Here is a 23,099-nt window from a genome sequence, read left to right as displayed (position 1 = left end):
TGCAGGAGTAGGCCATTCGGCCCTTCGAGCCTGCACCGTCATTCAGTATGATCACGGCTGATCATCCAACTCAGAACCCTGGACCTGCCTTCCCTCCATACCCCCGATCCCTTTAGCCACAAGGGCCAGGACAAGATTGATCAGGATATCTTAGGCAAACTTAGATTATTTTCTCTTGAGTGTTGGAGTCTAAGAGCAACATGATAGAAATATAAAAGATTATGAGAGGCATTAATAGGGTAGTTTGTCAAAGTCTTTTTCTTAGCATGGGACGTCAAATACTAGACACCATAACTTTAAGGTGGCAGAGCAAAAGTTTAAAGGAGTCTTCAAAAGCTGTTTTTCTTACACAGTCTAGGTGCCTGGAATGTGCTCCCAGGGTTAGTAATGGAAGCAGATACGATACAAATGGCATTCAGACAGGCACATAAATATGCAGCAAGTGAAGGAATTTCACCATGAGCAGGCAAATGGGATTAGATTAATGTTGGTACAGACATCATGAGCACAAGACCTGTTCCTGTTCTATGTTCTAAAAACTGAATGGCTCATTTTCTCAAACTGGACTGCCTCATTAATCAAGCATCCTATCTCTTGGTTGGTCAATAAATCCTGGCCTTTCCAGCAATGTCCACATTCTATAAATGAAAAGAAAATTATTAGAATCAGGTTTATTATCACATTCATAAATCCTAAAATTTGTTGTTTTGCAACAGCAATACAGTACAATAGAACCTGAATAAAATTTTAATGGGGTTCTGTCCAAAATTTCATTCAGTCTCCAAATATTGAAAATAATTGCAAACCTAGAAAATTTAAATGAAGTTTCTTTAATATTGGGTTAAGCAAAGCCCCACATGTCTTGGCAAATGTCTGGCTCATGGATTGAGGGAGTTGCCCATTGCAACTATTTTCGTGGAGGGCCATGTTTAATAAAAATTATGTGGTATGTCTTCTTGCATGTATAAAGGCACTACCACTACACAATTCACTACATTAAAAATGGAGTGTACCTGTTTGTAAGTGTGACATTTTGATTGAATTTCTATCTGTAAATTATAAAAAGGAGCCATGTATAGTGATTTTACCTTGTGCAAGAAAAACTGCAGGCAAATGAAAGCCATTGGTGAAAGTCACTTGTCCAAATATCCATTGGATGTGCTTCAACATGAATTGGATACAAACACTATAAGATAGTGCAAATTGCTTTTTATGCTTTACTTATGTATAAAATGAGAGGAATAACAGGTTCCAGCTTCTAAGCAATTAAATTTAATTGCAAAAGTAAGCTTTCTCTTCAGTTCTCCTTTCTGGTGCTTTACATTTATTGAAAAGCAAGATATTCAATGCAAATTTTTAAATGGACCTGTTCATTTACTTTCCCTACTATAAATTGAATGAGATTATGTTGGAAAGGAAGTGATTATTTGTGACTTATCAGAGCATCCTTCTATTATAGCATTGGGCAGTTGAAGTTCAATCTTGTTCAAGTCATTTCCCATAAAGATATGTATTTGTTGAAAATATAGGTAAAAACTCATCAATACTGGAAATTTTAAGTGAAAAGAAAATGTTAGAAATGCTCAGCAATTCAGGCAGCATCGGTGGAACTTAATATGGTATGGTAGTTTTAATGGAGTGACTTTAAACACAGATCAATAACTCTTTTGGCAAGTCTAAGAGGAATCCATGGGATCTGTTTAGGTGTCTAATAACCAATAAGAACTTTGAACCAAAAGGTCTGTAGTTTCCTGGTATATAATATCACTTTCAGCTTATGACCTCTATCAAAGTTACCAAATATTTCTCATCAGGATGAATTTCAGATATATATGTTTTCCTGTTCAAATAATGGATACTTCCCTTGCAAGCTGGCAGATTCAGTCAAAAGTTAAATATATGTGAACCACAACTGATTTCAGTGTAATTTAAAGTAACTAAGTTCCTTGGAAGAAAGTAGTACCTTAACAAAACACTTGAATATACCAAAGGACGAAGGACTTGTTCGATATACCAGACTCCAGGTATGTTACACAAGGATAATGCTTAAGTCTGCAGTGAATTTCTAGTTGCTTAAATATTAAATATAATTGCACAATATGAGTGAAACAGCCGGCATAAAAGCAAAAGTGAGTGCTTGCACTACAGCAACAATCAGTGGGAAGCTTTTAAAAACCAACAGAAGGCAACTAAAAAAAGAGAGAAAAAATGAAGATTCAAGATTCAAGATTCAAAAACTTTATTGTCATTCTAACCATACATCAGCTCTGCAGGGCAGAATGAGACAGCGTTTCCGAGGAGCAGTGCAATCATAACATAACAAACGCAACACTAAATAATAAACATAACAATAAATAGTAAAACACAACAGCCACATGTCAGTTAAAAACAAGTTATAAGTGTCCAGTGCAAGTTAAAAGTGTCCAAAGCAGAGTCAGGTAGAGCAGCTATTTAGCAGTCTGACTGCCTGTGGGAGGAAGCTGTTTAGTAGCCTTATGGTTTTAGATTTGATGCTCCTGTAACGTTTACCTGATGGCAGAAGAACAAACAGTTCATGGAGAGGGTGTGAGGGGTCTTTAATGATGTACCGTGTCTTCTGGAGGCATCGACTCTGAAAGAGGTCTTGGACAGAAGGTAGGGAGACCCCAATAACCTTCTCTGCTCCCCTAACCACCCTCTGCAAGGCTTTTTTGTCAGCAGCACTGCAGCTGGAGTACCAGGTTGTGATGCAAAAGGTCAGCACACTCTCAACCACGCCTCTGTAGAATGTAGTTAAGATGTTAATGGGGAGTGATGCTTGTTTAAGCTTCCTCAAAAAGTGCAATCTCTGCTGGACTCGTTTCACAATCCCAGTGGTGTTCCTGGACCAGGTGAGATTGTCCGAGATCTGCACCCCAAGGAACTTGATGTTTTCCACTCTCTCCACTGTGAAGCTGCTGATGCAAAGGAATGTGTGGTCAGGCTGAGACCGTCTGAAATCGACGATCATCTCCTTGGTTTTGGTGACATTAAGCATCAAGTTGTTGTCACTACACCAGCTCTCTAGGTGTTTAACCTCCTCCCTGTACATTGTTTCATCATCTTTGCTGATGAGCCCCACCACTGTGGTATCATCAGCAAACTTAATGATCAGGTTCTCCTTGAATCTGGCTGCACAGTCATGTGTTAGCAGTGAAAACAGCAATGGGCTAAGCACACAGCCTTGTGGGGATCCAGTGCTCAGTGTGATGGAGTCAGAGATGTTCCTGCCAACACGGACTGACTGTGGTCTCTCTGTGAAGAAATCCAGAATCCAGCGACACATGGCAGTGTTAAGGCCAAGCAGCGACAGTTTCTCCACTAGTCTCTGCGGGATGATGGTATTGAACGCTGAACTGAAATCAATGTACAGGATTCTGGCATAAGTGTCTTTGTTGTCCAAGTGAGAGAGAACTGTGTGCAGTGTGGTGGATATTGCATCCTCCGTAGAGCGATTTGGACGATAAGCAAACTGTAGAGGATCCAGCGATGACGGGAGGCTGGCTGTGATATGAGGCTTGACAAGCCGTTCAAAACATTTCATCACTATATGAAGGCAAGCTAGCCGATAATTTTTAAAAAAAGATGCCAAAAAGATTTTTCATAAAGTGTAAAAGAGATGTCTGATGTTAGACCATAAGAAAATGGCGCTGTAGAAGCAGAAATTCAAAACAACTTACTGACCCGGACCGGTACATCTTTTGTAATGTGGGAGGAAACTGGAGCATCTTGGAGGAAACCCGTGTGGTCATGGGGAGAACATACAAACTCCTTGCAGAGAGCGGCAGGAATTGAACCCGATCTTCGAAATACTTGGCACTGCAATGCATTATGCTGGCCACCTCGCTACCATCCCGCCTTGATCAGCTGTGATAAAGTGGCAGAGTGGGCTCAGTGGGTCGAATGGCTTAATACCGTATCTATGTTTTATGGTCTTATGATAACTTGCTGAAACATCATGAGGTTAGTATCATTCTACTGTTTTGAGAATATGAAAGCTCGATTCAGCTGAATATGCGTGAGAATACTGAGGCACCAGATGTAGTCACGTCCCCTTGGTCAATTTCATTTCAATTGATGAGTGCAATGGGAAGGTAGCTTGCATTCATAAAATACTAGTAACCAAAGATGCAATTATTTTCCCATAAAACTTTGATTATCTTCTTTGAAGACAGACAGGAGCAATATCTGGTCAAAATATAACTGTTGGGCTGTGCATCCAAGAACATTCAGTTGAAACTCTGCAGAATGTTCTCCAGGATGGATAGATAATCTTAAATGCATTGAGATTTCGACATCAAATTGGTAAATGTGTTAAATCGGTTTATTGTTGTCACATATACAGTGTACAGTGAAAAACTTGGCTTTGCATGTCATCCAGATAGATCATTTCCTCACATCAGTATGTTGGGGTAGTAAAAGGAAAACAATGGCAGAACCTGAATAAAGGTGACCGTTACAAAGTGCTGTGCAGGCAGGCATTACGCTGCAAATTCATAAGGAGGTGTGTTGTAAGGTCAAGATTCCATGTTATCGTACAAAGGGAGCATTCAGTAATCTTATAACAGCAGGATAAAAGCTGACCTTCAGCCTACTGGAAGGCTGGAGAACAGGGAATGTCTGGAGTCTGTGGTGACTTTGATTCTGCTCACGGCTTTACCAAGGCAGCGTGAAGTGTAGGCAGTCCACGGAGGGGAGATTGTTCATGATGTGCGGAGCTGTGACCGCAACTCTCTGCAGCTTATTGTAGTCATGGGCAAAGCAGTTGCCATATCAAGCCATGATACCTTCAGACAGGATGTATTCTATAGTGGATCTATAAAAAGATGAGGCTTAAAGGGAACATGCCAAATTATTTTAGCCTCCTGAAAAAGCAGAGGTGAGCTTTCTTGGAAATGGTGTCTATGTGGTTGGGCCAGGACAAACTATTCATTCTGATTCATTTATTTGTCACAGGTACATCAAAACATACAGTGAAATGTGTCATTTGTGCTATCAACACAACCTAAGCATGTTGTGGAACAGCCTGAAAAAGTCACCCCACATTCCAGTGCCAACGTAGCATGCCCACACTGTTCAACAGAATAACACAAGCAATAACAAAAGCAATACAACAACAGCAACAAAGTAAAGGAATAGCAAAACAAGCCCATTTCCTCCATCCCACCTGCCCACCTGCTCAATCAGTCAGACAGGCCTCCAAGCCCAAGACAGGCCGACTATCCAGCCTCCAGTGGTCTCACAGACTCGTGAATATCAAGCTTCCGACTTCCCCCAGTGGACTTTCAGACTCACTGTTGGTGAGTTCACTCCTTGGAACTCGAACCCTCAATCCTCTCGACCTCAGAAGTGTTGAAGTAAAAAGGAGGGCGTTCACCACCCCCCGATTCCTGTAGCTCTTTTGTTTTGCTGACATCGAGGGAAAGGTTGTTGTTATGACACCATGTCACTAGGCTCTCTGTCCCCTTCATGTATTCCAGTTCATCATTATTTGTCATCTCATGATTGCCGTTCACGATTGGATTGACTTAGCCAAGTCTCTCCTCCATTCTGAGTGCTGGATAGATATGTGTTTTAATGCTCAACAATGAGTGCACATTGTAGGATTACATTTCATAAGAACAGAAGCCATTCCTCTCTCTTTGACTATTCTGCCATTCACTTAGATTATGTTGTAATGAAATCTGCCTCCCTTTGTTTAACTATGGAAAGATACAGTAGTGGAGCAATGGTTGCCTACTGTGATTCATGATAGTATTTCTCAAATATGGAGGATGTCCAACTGTTGCTGTGACTGTGGAATTCAGCTGGTGCCATGTTGAAAGAGGCTGAGTGTGAAGGGTGTACAGTTATAGTTGTTAATCGATTCAGTACTGAGATCAATGCAACAGAAAGAACTTGAGGTATTTTATTTCTGGCATCCCACTGAACATAACAGGCAAGTTTTTGTTGGTGTATTCAGTCCATAATAATCATGTGATTAATATTAATAATCTTTGCCAAACTACTGTTGGTGATGAAAAGATGAGATTGCGAGGATCAGTTTTCGGTCCAAGACAAATTAGTTCATGTCAGGGATTCTAAGAGTCATGATTTTGCTATTCCTATCAATCCCATGTGTCCCACTTCACATCCAACTCACTGACTAGCACAGTTGTGCCGTATTTGGTTGGTGCTTTTTATTACCATGCAGAGTGACATAACTCATCTGAATCTTTCCATTTTCTCTGAACAATTCAAGTTAATGGAAAGTTCAGTTATTTAGTTCTGTCTCATAATTTTCCAAATAAATATGAAACCAATTGCTCATTGAATACACACAATCTTAAAAATAGAAAACCCTCATTACCCACCAATCCTGATTATTCAAATCCATAGTTTATTTCTGAATGACAGACAATCTGGGCTCAGCTCTGCTTTACTGAGTGCTGACTGATTACTTCATCAGATCTGCAATTTTTTTTGTTCTTTCTCTAATTTTTCATTTATTTTTCTCTAATTGCAGGCATTTCCCTGTATATCCACTGGTATCTATGGTGAGTACAATTTTTTTTAGATATTTGTCCTACGATGTGAGCTTTCGTAATCTTTGCAGAAGCTTTGCAGCAAACCAGACTGCAGCTAATTTTTTTTCTCTGAATTAGTTAATCACATGTACAATAAGAACCGATGAAGGGTCTCGGCCCAAAACATCGACTCTTTATTCCTCTCCACAGGTGCTGCTTGACCAGCTGAGTTCCTCCACCATTTTCTGCATGTTGCTCTGGATTTACAACATCTGCAGAATCTCTTGTATCTGTGAAGGAACGTAGCTTTTTTTTAATGCCTGTTAAGCCTCTGAACTGAAATGGAAACCAGTCCATTTTATTTCACTTGGTTAATTATTTCAATAGGGTGGTGGGGTGGAGATACCTTTCTACCAAAAGAGACGTAAGGCGCTGTTTCCCTCTGCTAACCTGCAGGTCACTGTTGGGCAAGGTACCTAATCAGTGACACGTGAAGCCATGGGAGCAGGTAGTGGATGCAGCCTGTCAGACTGCTCTCCATGGTACACCTGTACAAGTTTTTGAGTGTATTTGTTGACATGCTAAATCCCTTCAAACTCCAGATGAAGTGTAGCCACTGTCTTGCCTTCTTATAACTATACTTTGTACATCGATATGTTGGGACCAGGTTAGATCCTCGGAGATCTTGACACCCAGGAACTTGAAACTACTCACTCTCTCCACTTCTGATCCCTCTATGAGGATTGGTATGTGTTCCTTCGTCTTACCCTTCCTGAAGTCCACAATCAGCTCTTTCTTCTTACTGACATTGAGTGCCAGGTTGTTGCTGTGGCACCACTCTGCTAGTTGGCATATCTCACTGCTGTACGCCCTTTCATCACCAACTGAGATTCTACCAACAATGGTTGTATCATCAGCAAATTTATAGGTGGTATTTGAGCTATGCCTAGCCACACAGTCATGTGTATATAGAGAGTAGAGTAGTAGACTAAGCACACACCCCTGAGGTGCGCCAGTGATTATAGTCAACGAGGAGGATACGTTATCACCAATCCGCACAGATTGTGGTCTTCCGGTTAGGAAGTCGAGGATCCAATTTACAGAGACCCAGGTTCTACAACTTCTCAATCAGGATTGTGGGAGTGATGGTATTAAATGCTAAGCTGTAGTCGAATAACAGCACATGGGTCCTGACATTATTTGTTTGTATTATCGAGGTGGTCTAAAGCCGTGTGGAGAGCCACTGAGATTGCGTCTGCTGTTGACCTATTGTAGTGATAGGCAAATTGCAATGGGTCCAGGTCCTTGCTGAGGCAGGAGTTTGGTCTGGTCATGACCAATCTCTCAAAGCATTTCATCGCTCTGGATGTGAGTGCTACTGGGCGATAGTCATTAAGGCAGTTCACATTATTCTTCTTAGGCACTGGTGTAATTGTTGCCTTTATGAAGCAAGTGGGAACCTCCACCCATAGCAGTGAGAGGTTAAAAATATCCTTGAGTACTCCCGCTGGTTGGTTGGCATAGGTTTTAGGAGCCTTATCAGGTATTCCATCTGGACCTTCCACCTTGCGAGGGTTCACTCTCTTTAAAGACAGCCTAACATTGACCTCTGAGACAGAGATCACAGGGTCATCAGATGCAGCAGGGATCTTCACAGCTGTCGATGTGTTCTCCCTTTCAAAGCGGGCATTGAAGACGTTGAGTTCATCTGGTAGTGAAGCATTGCTGCCATTCATGCTATTGAGTTTCACTTTGTCGGAAGTAATGTCTTGCAAACCCTGCCAGAGTTGCCGTGCATCTGATGTCACCTCCAACCTCATTTGAAATTGTCTCTTTGCCCTTGAAATAACCCTCAAAATCATACCTGGTTTTCTGGTACAGGCCTGGGACGCCAGACTTGAATACCACCGATCTAGCCTTCAGCAGATAACGTACCTCCTGGTTCATCCACGGCTTTTGGTTTGGGAATGTATAGTAAGTCTTTGTGGGCGCACATTCATCCACACAGGTTTTAATGAAGTCAGTAACAACTGCAGCATACTCATCCAGGTTTGAAGATGAATCCCTGAATACAGTCCAGTCCACCGATTCAAAGCAGTCCTGCAGGTGCTCCTGTGCTTCCCTTGTCCATACCTTCTTCGTCCTCAGTACTGGTGCTGCAGTCTTCAGTCTCTGCCTATCCTCAAGGAGTAGAAGTACAGCCAGGTGATTAGACTTTGTGAAGTGAGGGTGTGGAATAGCACAGTAGGCATTCTTGATGGTGGTGTAGCAATGGTCCAGTGTGTTGTTTCCTCTAGTATTGCAAGTTAAAATCTCCCAAAACAGTGGTGAAGGCGTTTGGATGCACTGTTTCATGCATGTTGATCCCATTGCTCAGATCATCTAAAGCATGATTGATATTGGCCTGAGCTAAAATGTATACTGCTACCAAAATGACTCCAGAGAACTCTTGTGGTAGGTAAAAAGGATGGCACTTAACTGCTACATATTCCAGGTCTGGTGAGCAGAATTGGAACAGCACTGATATATTTGTGCACCAAGAAGTGTTGATCATGAGGCATACTCCTCCACCTCTGCTTTTGAGAGTCTCTATAGATCTATCCTGACAGTGTGTAGTAAACCTGTTGATCTGAATTGCTGCATCCAATGAAGAAAGGGTTAACCAGGATTCCGTGAAACAAAGGACACATGCAGTCCTAATGTTTCTCTGATTCAGCAGCCTAGCTCTGAGATCATCGATTTTATTCACCAGAGGCTGCATGTTTGCCAGATAGTCGGTACAGGGAGTTTAAAACCCCTTTTCCTTTAACCCTATTTTACAGCCACACCTCTTCTTTGGTATCCTACGTGGGCGCTTCCGACCGCAATTGGTGTTGTTTCCATCAGTTTTGAGCTGCGATAGTTCATTTAAATGCATTAAGGCATCTTTGTGACTGTACTGACCTTGTAAGCAGTTGTGCTTTTTAGTGGTTTTATTTAATCGTATCCATTGAGAGTACTGCTGCTACTCGAAGTCCTGGTTATATAACCATTGATGCTAGGCCAACAATCTCTGTTGACTATTGATAATGTAAAGTCACTGTCCAGAAGAAGGCAATGGCAAACCACTTATGTAGAAAAATTTGCCAGGTGCAATTACGGTGATGGAAAGACCATGATCACCCATCTATTATGGCAATATATAATATTGTATTATGTATTGCCATAATGAATGAATGAATCATTTCAATAAATATGTATCCTTGCTTTAATTGTAATTCTGCAGTTTCCATGGTAAATTTATGCCTACGCCTCTGTAATTATTGAAAGAAAATTGAGAAGCGACCTTGTGATTACAGTAAGGTGATACTTCCTGTCACTTAGTGTATCTCTTATTTAGTTCTCTGGGGACTGACAGAAATTGTGCCTGTACCCAACTTTATCATTGAATAGTGACATAAAATTAGACCAAGCTTTTGACATAGGAAGCCCGAGGAAGATCCAGACCTCAATCACAAATAGCTTGTGTTTACAAAAGTAGAGCCTGGAACATTGTAAGATATCCAAAGGTACCTCAGAGGAGCAGCAGCAAATAAAATTTGGCAGTGAACAAATACCAAATATGTGAATGCTGCATATCCTAAATAAAAAGAGAATCCTAATGCTGAGTAGTTCAGGAAGCAGCCACGAGAGAAAAGCAAACTATGGATCTCCTTGGTCCTAGATCCAATCATCAAGAGTTTGAGAGATTGCAGGGTCTTGAGCAATAGAATAGAATCATGTTTGTGAGCCAACATAACCCCGGCCATGAAATTAAAAGCTTTTGACATACAAAAGCAGTCATTAACTTTTATTTTAAAACATTTAGATTTAGGGACTTACAAGATGACAACAGACCCTTCTGGTCCGACAAGCCTGCACACCCATACATGCACGTGACCAATTAACCTATTTACCTATGCATCTTTGGAATGCAGGAGGAAATCCATATGGTCGCAGGAAGAATACACAAATTCCTTTCCAGCATCAGCAGGAATCAAACCCAGGTTGCTGGCACTGTTAGAGTGTTACGCTAGCCGCAATGCTACTGTGCTGTTCCAGAAAAGAATAACAAAAAAAAATCAAAGATCGACTAAAGAACCTTCAAATTTGTTAAATACTGAAAACATTAAAGCCAAATACAAATAAAAGTACTTTATTATTCTTTACATTGATTTCTTCAGTCTTACATCCTCAGTTTAAACATTTTGCAAGTCTAACATACGTAGATCCTGGAACAGATTTCTGACTGTGAATGTTGTGGAAGTTTAGCTATCTTTTCTGCTATCATTGGACTCCATGCAGAGTTTGGAACACAATGCAAACCAGGATATTGTTGGTGGAGCTTAGATAGTAATTTCAGGATGTCCACAACTACAGTGGGGTTTTTCATCGTTTTGGTACTTTAACTGAGAACTTGCAGTGTTTTCTTGCAGAACTCAGGAGAAGCTAGGCTATTAATCTGGTGCTTGGCTATTATTTTTGGCTGAAGTCTCAGTATGGCATTTCTACTTTTCTTATATTTTTATTTGTCCAATCAATGATGAGAACTGCTCCTCAAAACACGTGAATCTGAGTTTTGTATTAAGTCTACTCCAATGCAGTCAGAGATGGGATTGAGACCATATTTTTTGAATTATTTGTGTCGTTCATTCGAACTATTAAAACACATAACAGCTACATGATGAAATATAGACATGAAATGAATACTTTGATTGCATTTGCACATATGCTCACTTTATATACTAAGTTTAAAAAAAAACACAGGTTCTATTTTACTATTCAATCATAATATCCATTAAGGGTACAGGCGACGCACTGTTATACTGGCAACATTCCATATTTTAGGCATTTTATTTCTGACGATCCGCTAAATCATACCTGATCATCAAAGGTGGAACAGTCTATTTACTTTGTAAGGGGCAGAAACAGGATGTTAGAATTTTCAGTGTAAGAGATGAAGTAAAGCAGAATGTTTCACCCCCAGGGTACTAAATTGCTTGACAGGTATGTGTGTGTGTTTAAGAAGCAATTTGATGGTGTCTGCATTAAGCAGGTAATATGAGAAAGTTGTGTTTGGCCTACTTTAAAGAGCTGCATTACTGTTGTTTTACTGGTTATAAATGTTTAAATATTATTTTGATTTATCTACCAAAGTAGTTTTATTCATTTTTAAGGAAATTGCTTGTGGGTCACCTGTTGTCCATGTGTTGAGGCGCTCTCACATAAGGAGATCTAGAACTTTGATCTTGTGACAACGGGATTAGGATGGTGGTTCACTTGCACTGGAGCTTGGATAATGCCCTATAAACCTTGTGCCCTTGTTTTCGCACATGTGCAGATTGTCTTAGATTCCACAGACGGCACACTGTACACCTTGAGTGCACTAATGGTGGACAGAATATTTAAGATAGTGGATCAGTTTCAGATCAAATTGGTTGTGTTATAAATGTTGCCTGACCTGTTAAGTTCCTTCAGTATCTAGTCTGTGTGTTGGTCAAGGGTTCCAGCATCCTTGGAATCTCTTGTGTCTAAAATGTTCAGTAGGGCAGCTAGCATTTGAGAGAGAGAAATGGAATTTACATTTCAGGTTGATGGCTTTTCAGTCCTGTTTTTAATTCAGATTTTTAGTAGCTGCAGCAGTTTATATTAGTTCAAGATTATGTTCTTAATCTGTCTTTTCAGCCAACTGTCTGAAATAAGATCCAGATCTATTTTTTATATATTTCATAGTTTCAATATATTAAAATACTCAGGAGTTTGCTATTCAGAGCAATGAAGACTTTGGATTTTAGATTAAGAGGTCAACAGTTCATAAGTTCTATTGGTCATTAACTTCCTCAAAACTCGTGTCTTCCATCTAAGTTTCACAGCAGTGGAAAATTGTACTTTGCTATGTATGCTGTATTATCATGAGGTGAACCAAATGTTGAGAGTGAAGTATACAGTGAGTGGATCATGGTTAACAGCAACAATCAAAATCAGATTTCTTTTCCCTCATTTCTTCCTGGCTCAGGAACCATCATTAGTGTGCAGATCACTGAAGTACCTTGAAGTCATTTCTGTTGTTGAAATGTAAGCTGTTGCATCTCCAAACAGATTTGAAAATGTGCACAGATGAAGTAAAGGATAAAGGATGCAGCAAAAAAGCTTTGCTTGTTAACCGGTATTTTGATAGACTTCATACTTGAAATATTTCAAATTGACTTTACACAGTGATGTGTGTGTAAATTTGATACTTCGATACAGCCATTTTAAATTAAAAAAGCTTATTGCATGAACTCTTTGAAACATTTCTCCTGTTTCCAAATCACCACTATGCCGGAAAATGGGAGTGATTCACAATGGTGCTCACCCAAGCACTGTTAATTAGGCAATACCAGAATCTGACCTGCCCTTCCAAACTCTAATTGCTATAAACTTTAAGTTCTGTTTAATTGTTTTTCTCACCTGTGACCATGCAAAAGTGTTAATGTAGGAAATATGAAGTGAACTTGGTGTGCCAGAGGCATCATTAGCTGTGGGGTCCCTTTCAGAAGTGCTGATGATTAATAGACCATGAGAATTTGGCATAATTTAGAAGTCTATGAATACTCGTGTGTGTTCTGTAAAACAAAGATCTTACTCCCAGATCTGAGGGAAACAGTCTTGGCTCATAATAGCAGACCAGAGTGCCTAATTGCCTGTTCGGAAATTGTAGAAGATGTTTGTGAATGCATTAGTGTGAAAGCTAAAAGGGAATCTTCAAAGAATTTCAGGGTTTCTCAGGCTACAATTTAAAAAAAAACACATAATTTTCTTTATCCATTAGATACGCCACATTCAACATTGAGGACTGCCACGAGACTGCCAGCTTAGAAATAAAGTCATAGGGTCATATAACAGAGAAACAGGCTCTTCGGCCCCACTGGACCATGCCAACCTAGATTCACATTTGCCCGGTTTTGGCCCAGATTCCTCTAAAGCTTTCCTATCCATGTACTTGTCCGAGTACCTTTTAAATGTTGTTAATATGCTTGCTTCCACTGGCAGCTCATTCCATAAATTGACCATCCCTGGGTGGAAAAGTTTCCACTCATCCCTCTCACCTTAAACCTTTGACCTCTAATGCTTGATTCTCAAGGATTTGCTGGGAAAAGGACTGTGTGCCATGTCATTGTCTTTGTCCCTCATAATTTTTACATCTCTATAACATTATACCTTGTTCTCCTAAACTCCAATTGAAAAAAGTCCCAACCACCTCAACTTCTCCTCATAACCCAATCCCTCAAGCCCTAACATATATCTCCTCTGAACTCTTTTCAGCTTTCACCAGCCTATCTACCTGCAGTGCCACTTTGAGGGAATGAGAGTTCTACAACACTCCCCCAAGGCCTTGCTGTTGACTGTGAAAGTCCTACCTTCATTTTCCTTCCTAAAATGTCCTACTTCCATGGCTTGGTATTGAAACTCCAATGCCCAGAAACGGAAAAGTCTGCAGAAAGTTGTGAATATAGACCAGTCCAAAAAATATATAGACTCTGTGCTCTCCCCACCACTGAGCACATTTACATGGAGTGTTGCCGCAAGAAAGTAACATACATCATAAAGGACTCCCACCATCGCGGCCATGCTCTTTTCCAGCTACTACCATTGGATAGGAGCAACAGGAGCCTTATATCCCACACCACCAGAGTCAGGAACAGTTATTCCCCTACAATCATCAGGTTCCTGAACCAGCATGGATAACTTCACTCACCACAACACTGAACTGATCCCATAACCTACAATCATGAGAAAACCTGCAGATGCTGGAAATACAAGCAACACACACAAAATGCTGGTGGAACACAGCAGGCCAGGCAGCAACTACAGGAAGAAGCACTGTCAATGTTTTGGGCTGAGACCCTTCGTCAGGACTAACTGAAAGAAGAGATAGTAAGAGATTTGAGAAGGGGGAGATCCGAAATGATAGGAGAAAACAGGAGGGGGAGGGATGAAGCTAAGAGCTGGAAAGGTGATTGGCAAAAGGGATACAGAGCCGGAGAAGTGGGGGGGGGGGGGGGGAGCACCAGAGGGAGATGGAGAGCAGGCAAGGAGTGATTGTGAGAGGGACAGAGAGAGAAAAAAGAGAAGTAAAAAAGGGGGGGAATAATAAATAAGGGATGGGGTAAGAAGGGGAGGAGGGGCATTAATGGAAGTTAGAGAAATCAATGTTCATGCCATCAGGTTGGAGGGTACCCAGACGAAATATAAGGTGTTGTTACTCCAACCTGAGTGTGGCTTTTCCTTGACAGTAGAGGAGGCCATGGATAGACATATCAGAATGGGAATGAGATGTGGAATTAAATTGTGTGGCCACTGGGAGATCCTGCTTTCTCTAGCAGACAGAGCATAGGTGTTCAGCGAAACAGTCTGCCAGTCTGCGTCGGGTCTCACCAATATATAAAAGGCCACACTGGGAGCACCGGACGCAGTATACCACACCAGCCTACTCACAGGTGAAGGGTCGCCTCACCTGGAAGGACTGTCTGGTGCCCTGAATGGTGGTGAGGGAGGAAGTGTATGGGCAGGTGTAGCACTTGTTCCGCTTACAAGGATAAGTACCGGGAGGGAGATCAGTGGGAAGGGATGGGGGGGACGAATGGACAAGGGAGTCGCGTGGGGAGCGATCCTTGCAGAAAGCAGAAAAGGGTGGGGAGGGAAAGATGTGCTTGGTGGTGGGATCACGTTGGAGGTGGTAGAAGTTATGGAGAATTATATGTTGGACCCAGAGGCTGGTGGGGTGGTAGGTGAGGACAAGGGGAACCCTGTCCCTAGTGGAGTGGTGGGAGGATGCAGTGAGAACAGATGTGCATAAAATTGGAGAGAAAATGGGACTCTCGCAGCTACCTGGACTATTCCTCTTCCCACTCTGTCTCTTGCAATTCCTCTGTCTCCGCCTTCATTCCAGGACGAAGGAGATGTCTTCCTTTTTTAAACAAAGGGGCTTCCCTTCCTCCACCATCAACTTTGCTCTCAAACACATCTCTCCTATTTCCCACACATCTGCCCTCAACGCATCCTCTCGCCACCCCCCTAAGGATAGGATTTCCCCTTGTCCTCACCTACCACCCCACCAGCCTCCGGGTCCAACATATAATTCTCCGTAACTTCCGCCACCTCCAACGTGATCCCACTACCAAGCACATTTTTCCCTCCCCCCCTTTCTGCTTTCTGCAGGGATCGCTCCCTACGCGACTCCCTTGTCCACTCGTCTCCCCCATCCCTTCCCACCGATCTCTCTCCTGGTACTTACCCTTGTAAGCGGAACAAGTGCTACGCCTCCCTTACACTTCCTCCCTCACCACCATTCAGGGCCTCAGACAGTCCTTCCAGGTGAGGCGACACTTCGCCTGTGAGTCAGCTGGTGTGATGTACTGCGTCCGGTGCTCCCGGTGCAGCCTTTTATATATTGGTGAGACCCGACGCAGACTGGCAGACTGTTTCGCTGAACACCTACGCTCTGTCTGCCAGAGAAAGCAGGATCTCCCAGTGGCCACACATTTTAATTCCATGTCCCATTCCCATTCTGATATGTCTATCCATGGCCTCCTCTACTGCCAAGGTGAAGCCACACTCAGGTTGGAGTAACAACACCTTATATTCCATCTGGGTAGTCTCCAACCTGATGGTATGAACATTGATTTCTCTAACTTCCGTTAATACCCCTGCTCCCCTTCTTACCCCATCCCTTATTTATTCATTATTTCCCCCCTTTTTCCTCTCTTTTCTCTCTGTGTCCCTCTCACAATCACTCCTTACCTGTTCTCCATCTCCCTCTGGTGCTCCCCTCCCCCTTCTCCAGCTCTGTATCCCTTTTGCCAATCAACTTTCTAGCTCTTAGCTTCATCCCTCCTCCTCCTGTCTTCTCCTATCATTTTGGATCTCCCCCTCCTCCTCCCACTTTCAAATCTCATACTATCTCTTCTTTCAGTTAGTCTTGATTAATTGTCTTGGCCCAAAACGTCAACTGTACTTCTTCCTGTAGTTGCTGTCTGGCCTGCTGCGTTCCACCAGCATTTTGTGTGTGTTGCCACAACCTACAATCTCGCTTTCAAGGACTCCATAACTTGTGAGTGAGCAAATCATGTTCTCAGTATTATTTATTCTTTATTTCCACAATTTGTCTTCTTTTGCATATTAGTTTGTTTATGAATAGTTTTTCATAAATACCATTGTATTTATTTATTTTCCTTTAAATGCTGGTAAGAAAGTGAATCTCAATGTAGTATATAACATATCATAATTTGACAATAAATTTACTTTGACTTTGACTTAAAATGCAACACCTTGCATTTATCTGAAATAAACTCCATTTGCCATTCCTCAATCAATTTACCCAGCTGATCAAGATCCCTCTGTAAATCCTGATAATCATGTTCACTGTCAACCACACTACCTAATCCAAATCATTGATGTTGATGACAAATAGCAACTCTATGTTCTTTCCAAATTTCATTTGTCAACAATAGTGAACGAAAAGCAACGTCTGCTATGTGCCTACTGGAGGAAAAATTTCTCATGCTTCATGTTTTATTGACCTTCATACATGTTGGATATCTGTTCTTTTTGCCTAAAGCATTTGCATGTTACCAGGATTTGGGAATCGGAATAAAACCTGGAGATGATGGAATCATACAGGTGCCCAGGCCGATGTGTGTGATTAAAACTGGCTTGTGCCATCTTTTGGGTATTAAGCCTTCTTAATTGCTGCCACATATTGTGTTTTATGTGCTGCATAATTTTCTGTTTCCTTTTGTTCCTGAATAAAGAAACCAAAGGGAGCCCATTCAATTATCGTATCTGCGGCTGCTCCTTAAAAGAGCTAACAAAATTGTTCTGCAGTCTTCCGTTTCTTTCCAAAGCAGTGATGAATTTTCCTTTTAAAGGTATTTATCCAATTCTCTTTTGAAAACTACAATTGCTTTTTTGGAACCTTGAAGATTCCATCACTCTTTCAGAATAGTATATTCAAGTAAATCTAGCTTGTAAGAAGTAAGAATCATTTAGAACACTATCAGTATTTCGGAGTTCTTTTCTCAGATTTAAAGGGGTGTATATCATCCTTTCAGTCTGGAAATTTTGCAGGGGTAAGATAAAATCATTTCCAAATGCTTTGTTCTATGTTTCCACTTCGCTAACACTCTGCAAATGGATTTGAAATTGCACAAGTTTGGGATTGCTTTCTTGGTATCTTGAAGATTCAGGTGTAATTTCAAGACATAAATGGAAGTAGGGTGTTAGTTGATAAGTTTAGGGCTAAGTGTGATAGTGCAATAGATAAAACCAGACTCTTTTCATGTTTGTTATAAAACTTTTCTGAAGATTAGAAGGTTATTCTGCAAATAGCAACTTACAGCAGCCTCTGGTGTTAGATTTATATATAAGCTTAAAAGGTTTTCATTAACTAGAGACATGGAGTTCGATCACAGATTAGCAAAGTGCGGCAAGGGCTGAATAACCCACTGATGTTTTCTGAGCTGCTTTTGTGGCACCTGCACACCTTTACGGAATTGGAATCAGGTATTTTATCACTGATGTACGTCATGAAACCTGTCATGACAAGATCAGCCATGATGGAGTGGCAGAGCAGGCTCAATGATCTGAATAGCCTAATTATGATCCTATGTTTTATGGTCTAAATCCATGGAAAAATGTTGGAAATCATTGATTACCTTCTGTATCTTGAGATCCACTTCTCTTTGAAAGCAAATGCTGACAGAGTAAGTGGACAAATGTCAGCGTCCTTTCCTCAGCTGATATCACCAGCCTTGAGGGCTGAGTTAGTCTCAATGGGCTCTGGTCAGGCAACATCATTCACATCCCTGATACCAGACTCACTATACAGACACCCTGTTCTGAACTCTGTCAAGGCAAGATTTTACTTTATGAAACTAGTTAATGATAATCTCAAAGCCAGCTTGTTGCAAGTGCAGCCTCGTCACTGAATTGCAGGCATCCTGACACAAAGTGGCAGTGTAGTGTTCGGGAACTATCGGAACCTTGAGTCACTTTGTTTGGAACACACAAAAGCCCAACATAAGTGGTAGAAAAATCCCAAACTACCAATCAAGTATTTCCTGCCCCAGTTAGCTCCTGTATTGGTGTGCTCAGCCACCTCAGCTGAAGCGGAAGCAAGTCATGCTTGACACTGTTTGAAAGAATGCAATTGTTAGTGCTTTTTGGCTATTCTATAAAGCTATTTTCTTCTATGTAGCCCATGTTTTGTAAGTACAATGGAAATTCCATGAATGCTTCTGAAATTAATCTGAGCAGAGGAGATTCATAGGCTGCTCTCAAAATTTATTTTGTGATTTTTATTTTAACTGGTATGGCATTTGAGTTCTAAAGTCCCTCTTTTATTACGCCCAGTAGCTGTTGATGCTTTTAAGTTCCTTACCAAGATTTATTTAAAGCAAGAATGCTAAAGGAGCTGTACTATACAGAGGATAATAGCTGGCTCCCAGTGTGTTATCAGATTGTGGCAGGTAGCGTTCAGATGAAGTTTAGAACAGCTGGAGTGAAATAATAAGGCTCTGTGAAACAAGAGATTAAATTGCTGCCATATCACACAAAATAGAAACCAGCTGTGCCTTTCTTAGAGTGGTAATTCGAATCATACATTCAATTCAAGTTCTTGTATGGTTGTTGAAGGTTACAGGGCTGTGAGAAAAAAATGCAAACAGCCTTTTTTATACAGACAAGAGTAAGATTTTATGCTTGACCAGCGGTCCTGTTGTGTCAATTGACTGAAAAACAAACCACCTCAAATGGTACTTCTGTTAATGGAATTTCAATTATATTGGACCACATTTACCATTAATGGTAATGGTTTTTACTGTTATGATGGATTAAGTTTGGCACCAAATTTTGGCATATACAAAAGATCAGATATTCATCTGTTTTTAATATGGATATCTTGAAAGATCAGCTGAAGGTTCAGCTTGTGTTGGTGCTTCCTCCATTCATGTCTAGATTCATTTTTGACTGTTGTGGTCAATAATCATTACAATCAGACATTCTCTCCTGCCCTGAAAAATTTATTTTGTCTGTGTGGAATCTCATTCCTTCCACATTTAATTGTGATCTGGTACTTTTAAAGCAACAAAAATGCTTTAACTTATTCTCTTTATTCCTGTAATATCTCACCTTTATTAACTTGTTGGTCTCCATCTTATTTCTCGTTCTAGGTATGATTTTAATCTAATTACTACATTCTATTTTGAAACCTGCGCTTAGAACATCATTCTTGGAAACATAAACTAAATCTGCAAGATAGTAGCTTAAAGTTTGCACTCTACTTCTGAAATATAATCCATCAAATTAATATTTTAGATATATCAAATATTTCTCCATGTAGGAGTGATTGAGACAAAAATCTGTCTGAAAAGGAAAAGAATGAAATCTCAAATGGTAAATACAGTACATTTAAGTAAAATCAAGCAAATAATTCCCCTTGATTAGAAAACCATGCCTTTCTCTATTGCAAATTCCAAAATGTACAAAATAAAGTCTCCGAAATCAGCATGCATTGAACATAGTAATGAATCCAAATGCCCCGATTGTTTTTTCAGGATCACTGTCCTTGTTCATCAATGCCTTTTCTTCGCAAGGTGTCAAAATGTGAGATTCCCTCAGAAATATATTTACATTTTGCTTTGTATGTGGCACCACCACATCAGGAAAGGATATATGATAGAAGTATTAGAAGAATAAGATAGTTCCAGTGGAACACTAAAGGGGTTACATTATGAGGGTAATTTGCATAGATCAGGCATATATTCCCTGAAAAAAAAGTAAGGTGAATGGAGGTTGTCTACTGATGAGCAGTGGACACACTTACAATGGGTGGAACCTTTTCTATCCTTGTATCCTATATTCAATTCGATGCAGCTCCAGCTAAGCATGAGTCATTTTCTTTTTGTGCTTGCATGAAACCACAGAATTAAAGTTGATAGTGAAGTTTGTTTCCATAGTTGTATGTGCAAGTGCATCAATATTGTTGTTATTAATACAAGTTCACAGTCAGAGTCATAGAGTCATAAAATGTGGAAATGGTCCATGCCAACCAAGATTGCATTCTAAGCTGATCCCACACCTGTGTTTACTACCTTTTGAAAATGTTGTATACATATAGCTGCCTCAATCATTTCTTCTGGCAGTTCATTCCATATCCCACCACACAAGGGGTGGAATAGTTACCCCTCAGGATCCAATTAAATCTCTCCACTCGCACCTTAAACCTAGGCCCTCTAGTGCTTGATTTCCCAGCACAGGAAAAAAGATTATGTGCATTGACTTTATACACCTTTACATGATCACCCATTATTATCCAACGTTCTAGTGAAGAAAAGTCCCAGCCTGTCCAATCTCTCTCCATAACTCCATAATGCAGCAATATCTTTGTAAATCTGCCCTGCACTTTTTCCAGCTTAAAGGCATTTTCTTTATATCAGGGTGACCAAAACTGAACACAATATTCCAAATGTTGCTTTACTGCAGTGTAACATCCCATTTTGTGTACTCAGTGCCCTATCAGATGAAGGCCTGCATGTCAAAACCTGCCTAAACTACCTTGGCTACCTGAAATGCCACTTTAACAGAATCAGGTGTACTTATACTCCTGGTCACTCAGTTGTATAACACTCCCAGGACTCTGCCATTGCCTCTGAAAGTTCTATTCCCATTTGTTTTCCCAAACTAACATGTCACACTTATCCAAATTAAATTCTATTTGTCACTGCCAGTCTGAGGAACAACTTCCCACCATCACCCTCTGCCATCAAGCCAGTTGTGTATCCAATTAAATAGCTCTCCCTGGACCTAACTTTCCATAGCAGCTGCTATGTGCAACCTTATCAAAGGCCTTACTGAAGTCCATATAGACCTGGTTTCCCCTCATTGACCAACCAGGTTACATCTTCAAAAAAACTCAGTCAAATTTACCATCAAATTCATGAGACATGTTCTCTTACATGAAATCTGTAATCAACCCTTATCTTTTCAAACATTTATCTTATCCCTCAGAATCCCCTTTACAAACTTGCCTATCACAAATGTTAGATTTACAGGTCTTTGCTTCCCTGATTTTTTTTTTCTTGCAGCCCAGCTTATACAAAAGTACAATATTAGCCACCTTTAGTCTTCTGGTTTATCACACAGTGATGCATATATCTCAGCCAGGCCTTGTGCAATTTCTTCTCTAGCTTTCCACAGTATTTGTGATAAACCTGATCAGGCTCTGGAGATTTGTCTACCTTCATATGTGTTAAGACATCCAGCACCTCCTCTGATGTAATGTGAACTATCAAATGAGTCCTTTGGAGTATTGGAGAGATGTTAGAAAAGAAATGAGAAGGGCAAAAAGAGAACAGGGAAAAGAGAACCTTGGAGGACAGAATTAAGAAGAATCCTAAAAATTTAAGAAGCAAGAGTATAGCTCATAAAAGAATAGGGTTCCTCTGGGACCAAAGGGGTAATCAGCGTGTGGAACCAGTGGATATGAATGAGGTCCTAATTGAAAAATTTGCATTGGTATTCACCAGGGAGAAGTAAGTGAAGGCTGGATAGTTAAGAGAAGGGTACACTAATATTCTGGAACATGTTTATATCAGGAAGAAGGTAGGGTTAGAAATATTAGCACATATTATGGTGGATTAATTGCAGGACATCTCGAGATCTATCCCCAGAGGCTAATGGAAGCAAGGGAGAAGATTTCTGGGGCTCTGATATAACTTTTTGCATTTTCAGTAATGATGGAAGTGGTACCAGAAGACTGGAGGAAGTTAATGTTGTCCCTTCCTCAAAAAAAAGGCGTAAAGATAACCTTTGAGTACAAGGCAATGAGTCTTACATTAGTAGTAAGGAATTTATTGGAGAAGATTTATGTTCACATGAAAAGTCTGGGACTGATCAGTAGGAGTCAGCAATTTTGTGCAGGGGAGAGCATGAGAGCAAGTCTCATAATCTGTGTAAATATTTTGAAAAGGCGCTGTAATTTAGAAAGTCGATGAAGGCAGAGCAGTAGATGTGGTTTAAATAGATTTTAGTAAGGGCTTTAAAAATATCACACACAATGGACTGGTCCAGGAAGTTACTATGCAAGGGATCCAAGGGATGTTGGCAAATAGATTCAAAATTGGATGGGTGGTAGGAGTTATATATACACTGTATAATGTACAAGTGTGTGTGTATACACATGTACGCACACACACGCACGTGCGTGTACGTACAGATCCTAGATAATGAAGAAGATTGACAAAGAGTAGCGTGCGACCTGCATCAATTAGAAAGGTGGCAAAGTGCTGACGGGTGAAATTTATTTGAGACAACTGTGAACTTATGCACAAAGTCAAATTCTAAGAGGACACTTGGAGTAAATTGCAGGGACCTTAAGAGCATTGATGAACAAAGAAACCTTGGGGTGCAAGTTAATAGATCCCTGAAAGTGGCATTCAGTATGCATGCTTCCAAAGGCTGAGGCATTGGGCATTAAGAGTTGGGGCATAAGACATAAGAGCAGTGTTAGATCCATTG

General features: G+C 40.6%; 1 protein-coding gene across 1 annotated transcript in view; it reads left to right on the top strand.

The window, feature by feature from the left end:
• Positions 1-23,099, top strand: part of macrod2 (mono-ADP ribosylhydrolase 2) — a 1,184,924-nt gene that overhangs the window by 818,890 nt on the left and 342,935 nt on the right. The window contains exon 8 of the mRNA XM_073051265.1: positions 6,524-6,554. Coding sequence (XP_072907366.1) covers positions 6,524-6,554 — 31 coding nt within the window. The remainder of the gene's footprint in view (positions 1-6,523; positions 6,555-23,099) is intronic.

This window comes from Hemitrygon akajei, chromosome 7 (genome assembly GCF_048418815.1).
Source record: "Hemitrygon akajei chromosome 7, sHemAka1.3, whole genome shotgun sequence".
Taxonomy (NCBI): domain Eukaryota; kingdom Metazoa; phylum Chordata; class Chondrichthyes; order Myliobatiformes; family Dasyatidae; genus Hemitrygon; species Hemitrygon akajei.
Note: the sequence above shows the minus strand (reverse complement) of the source record. Positions and strands in the feature narration are given on the sequence as shown.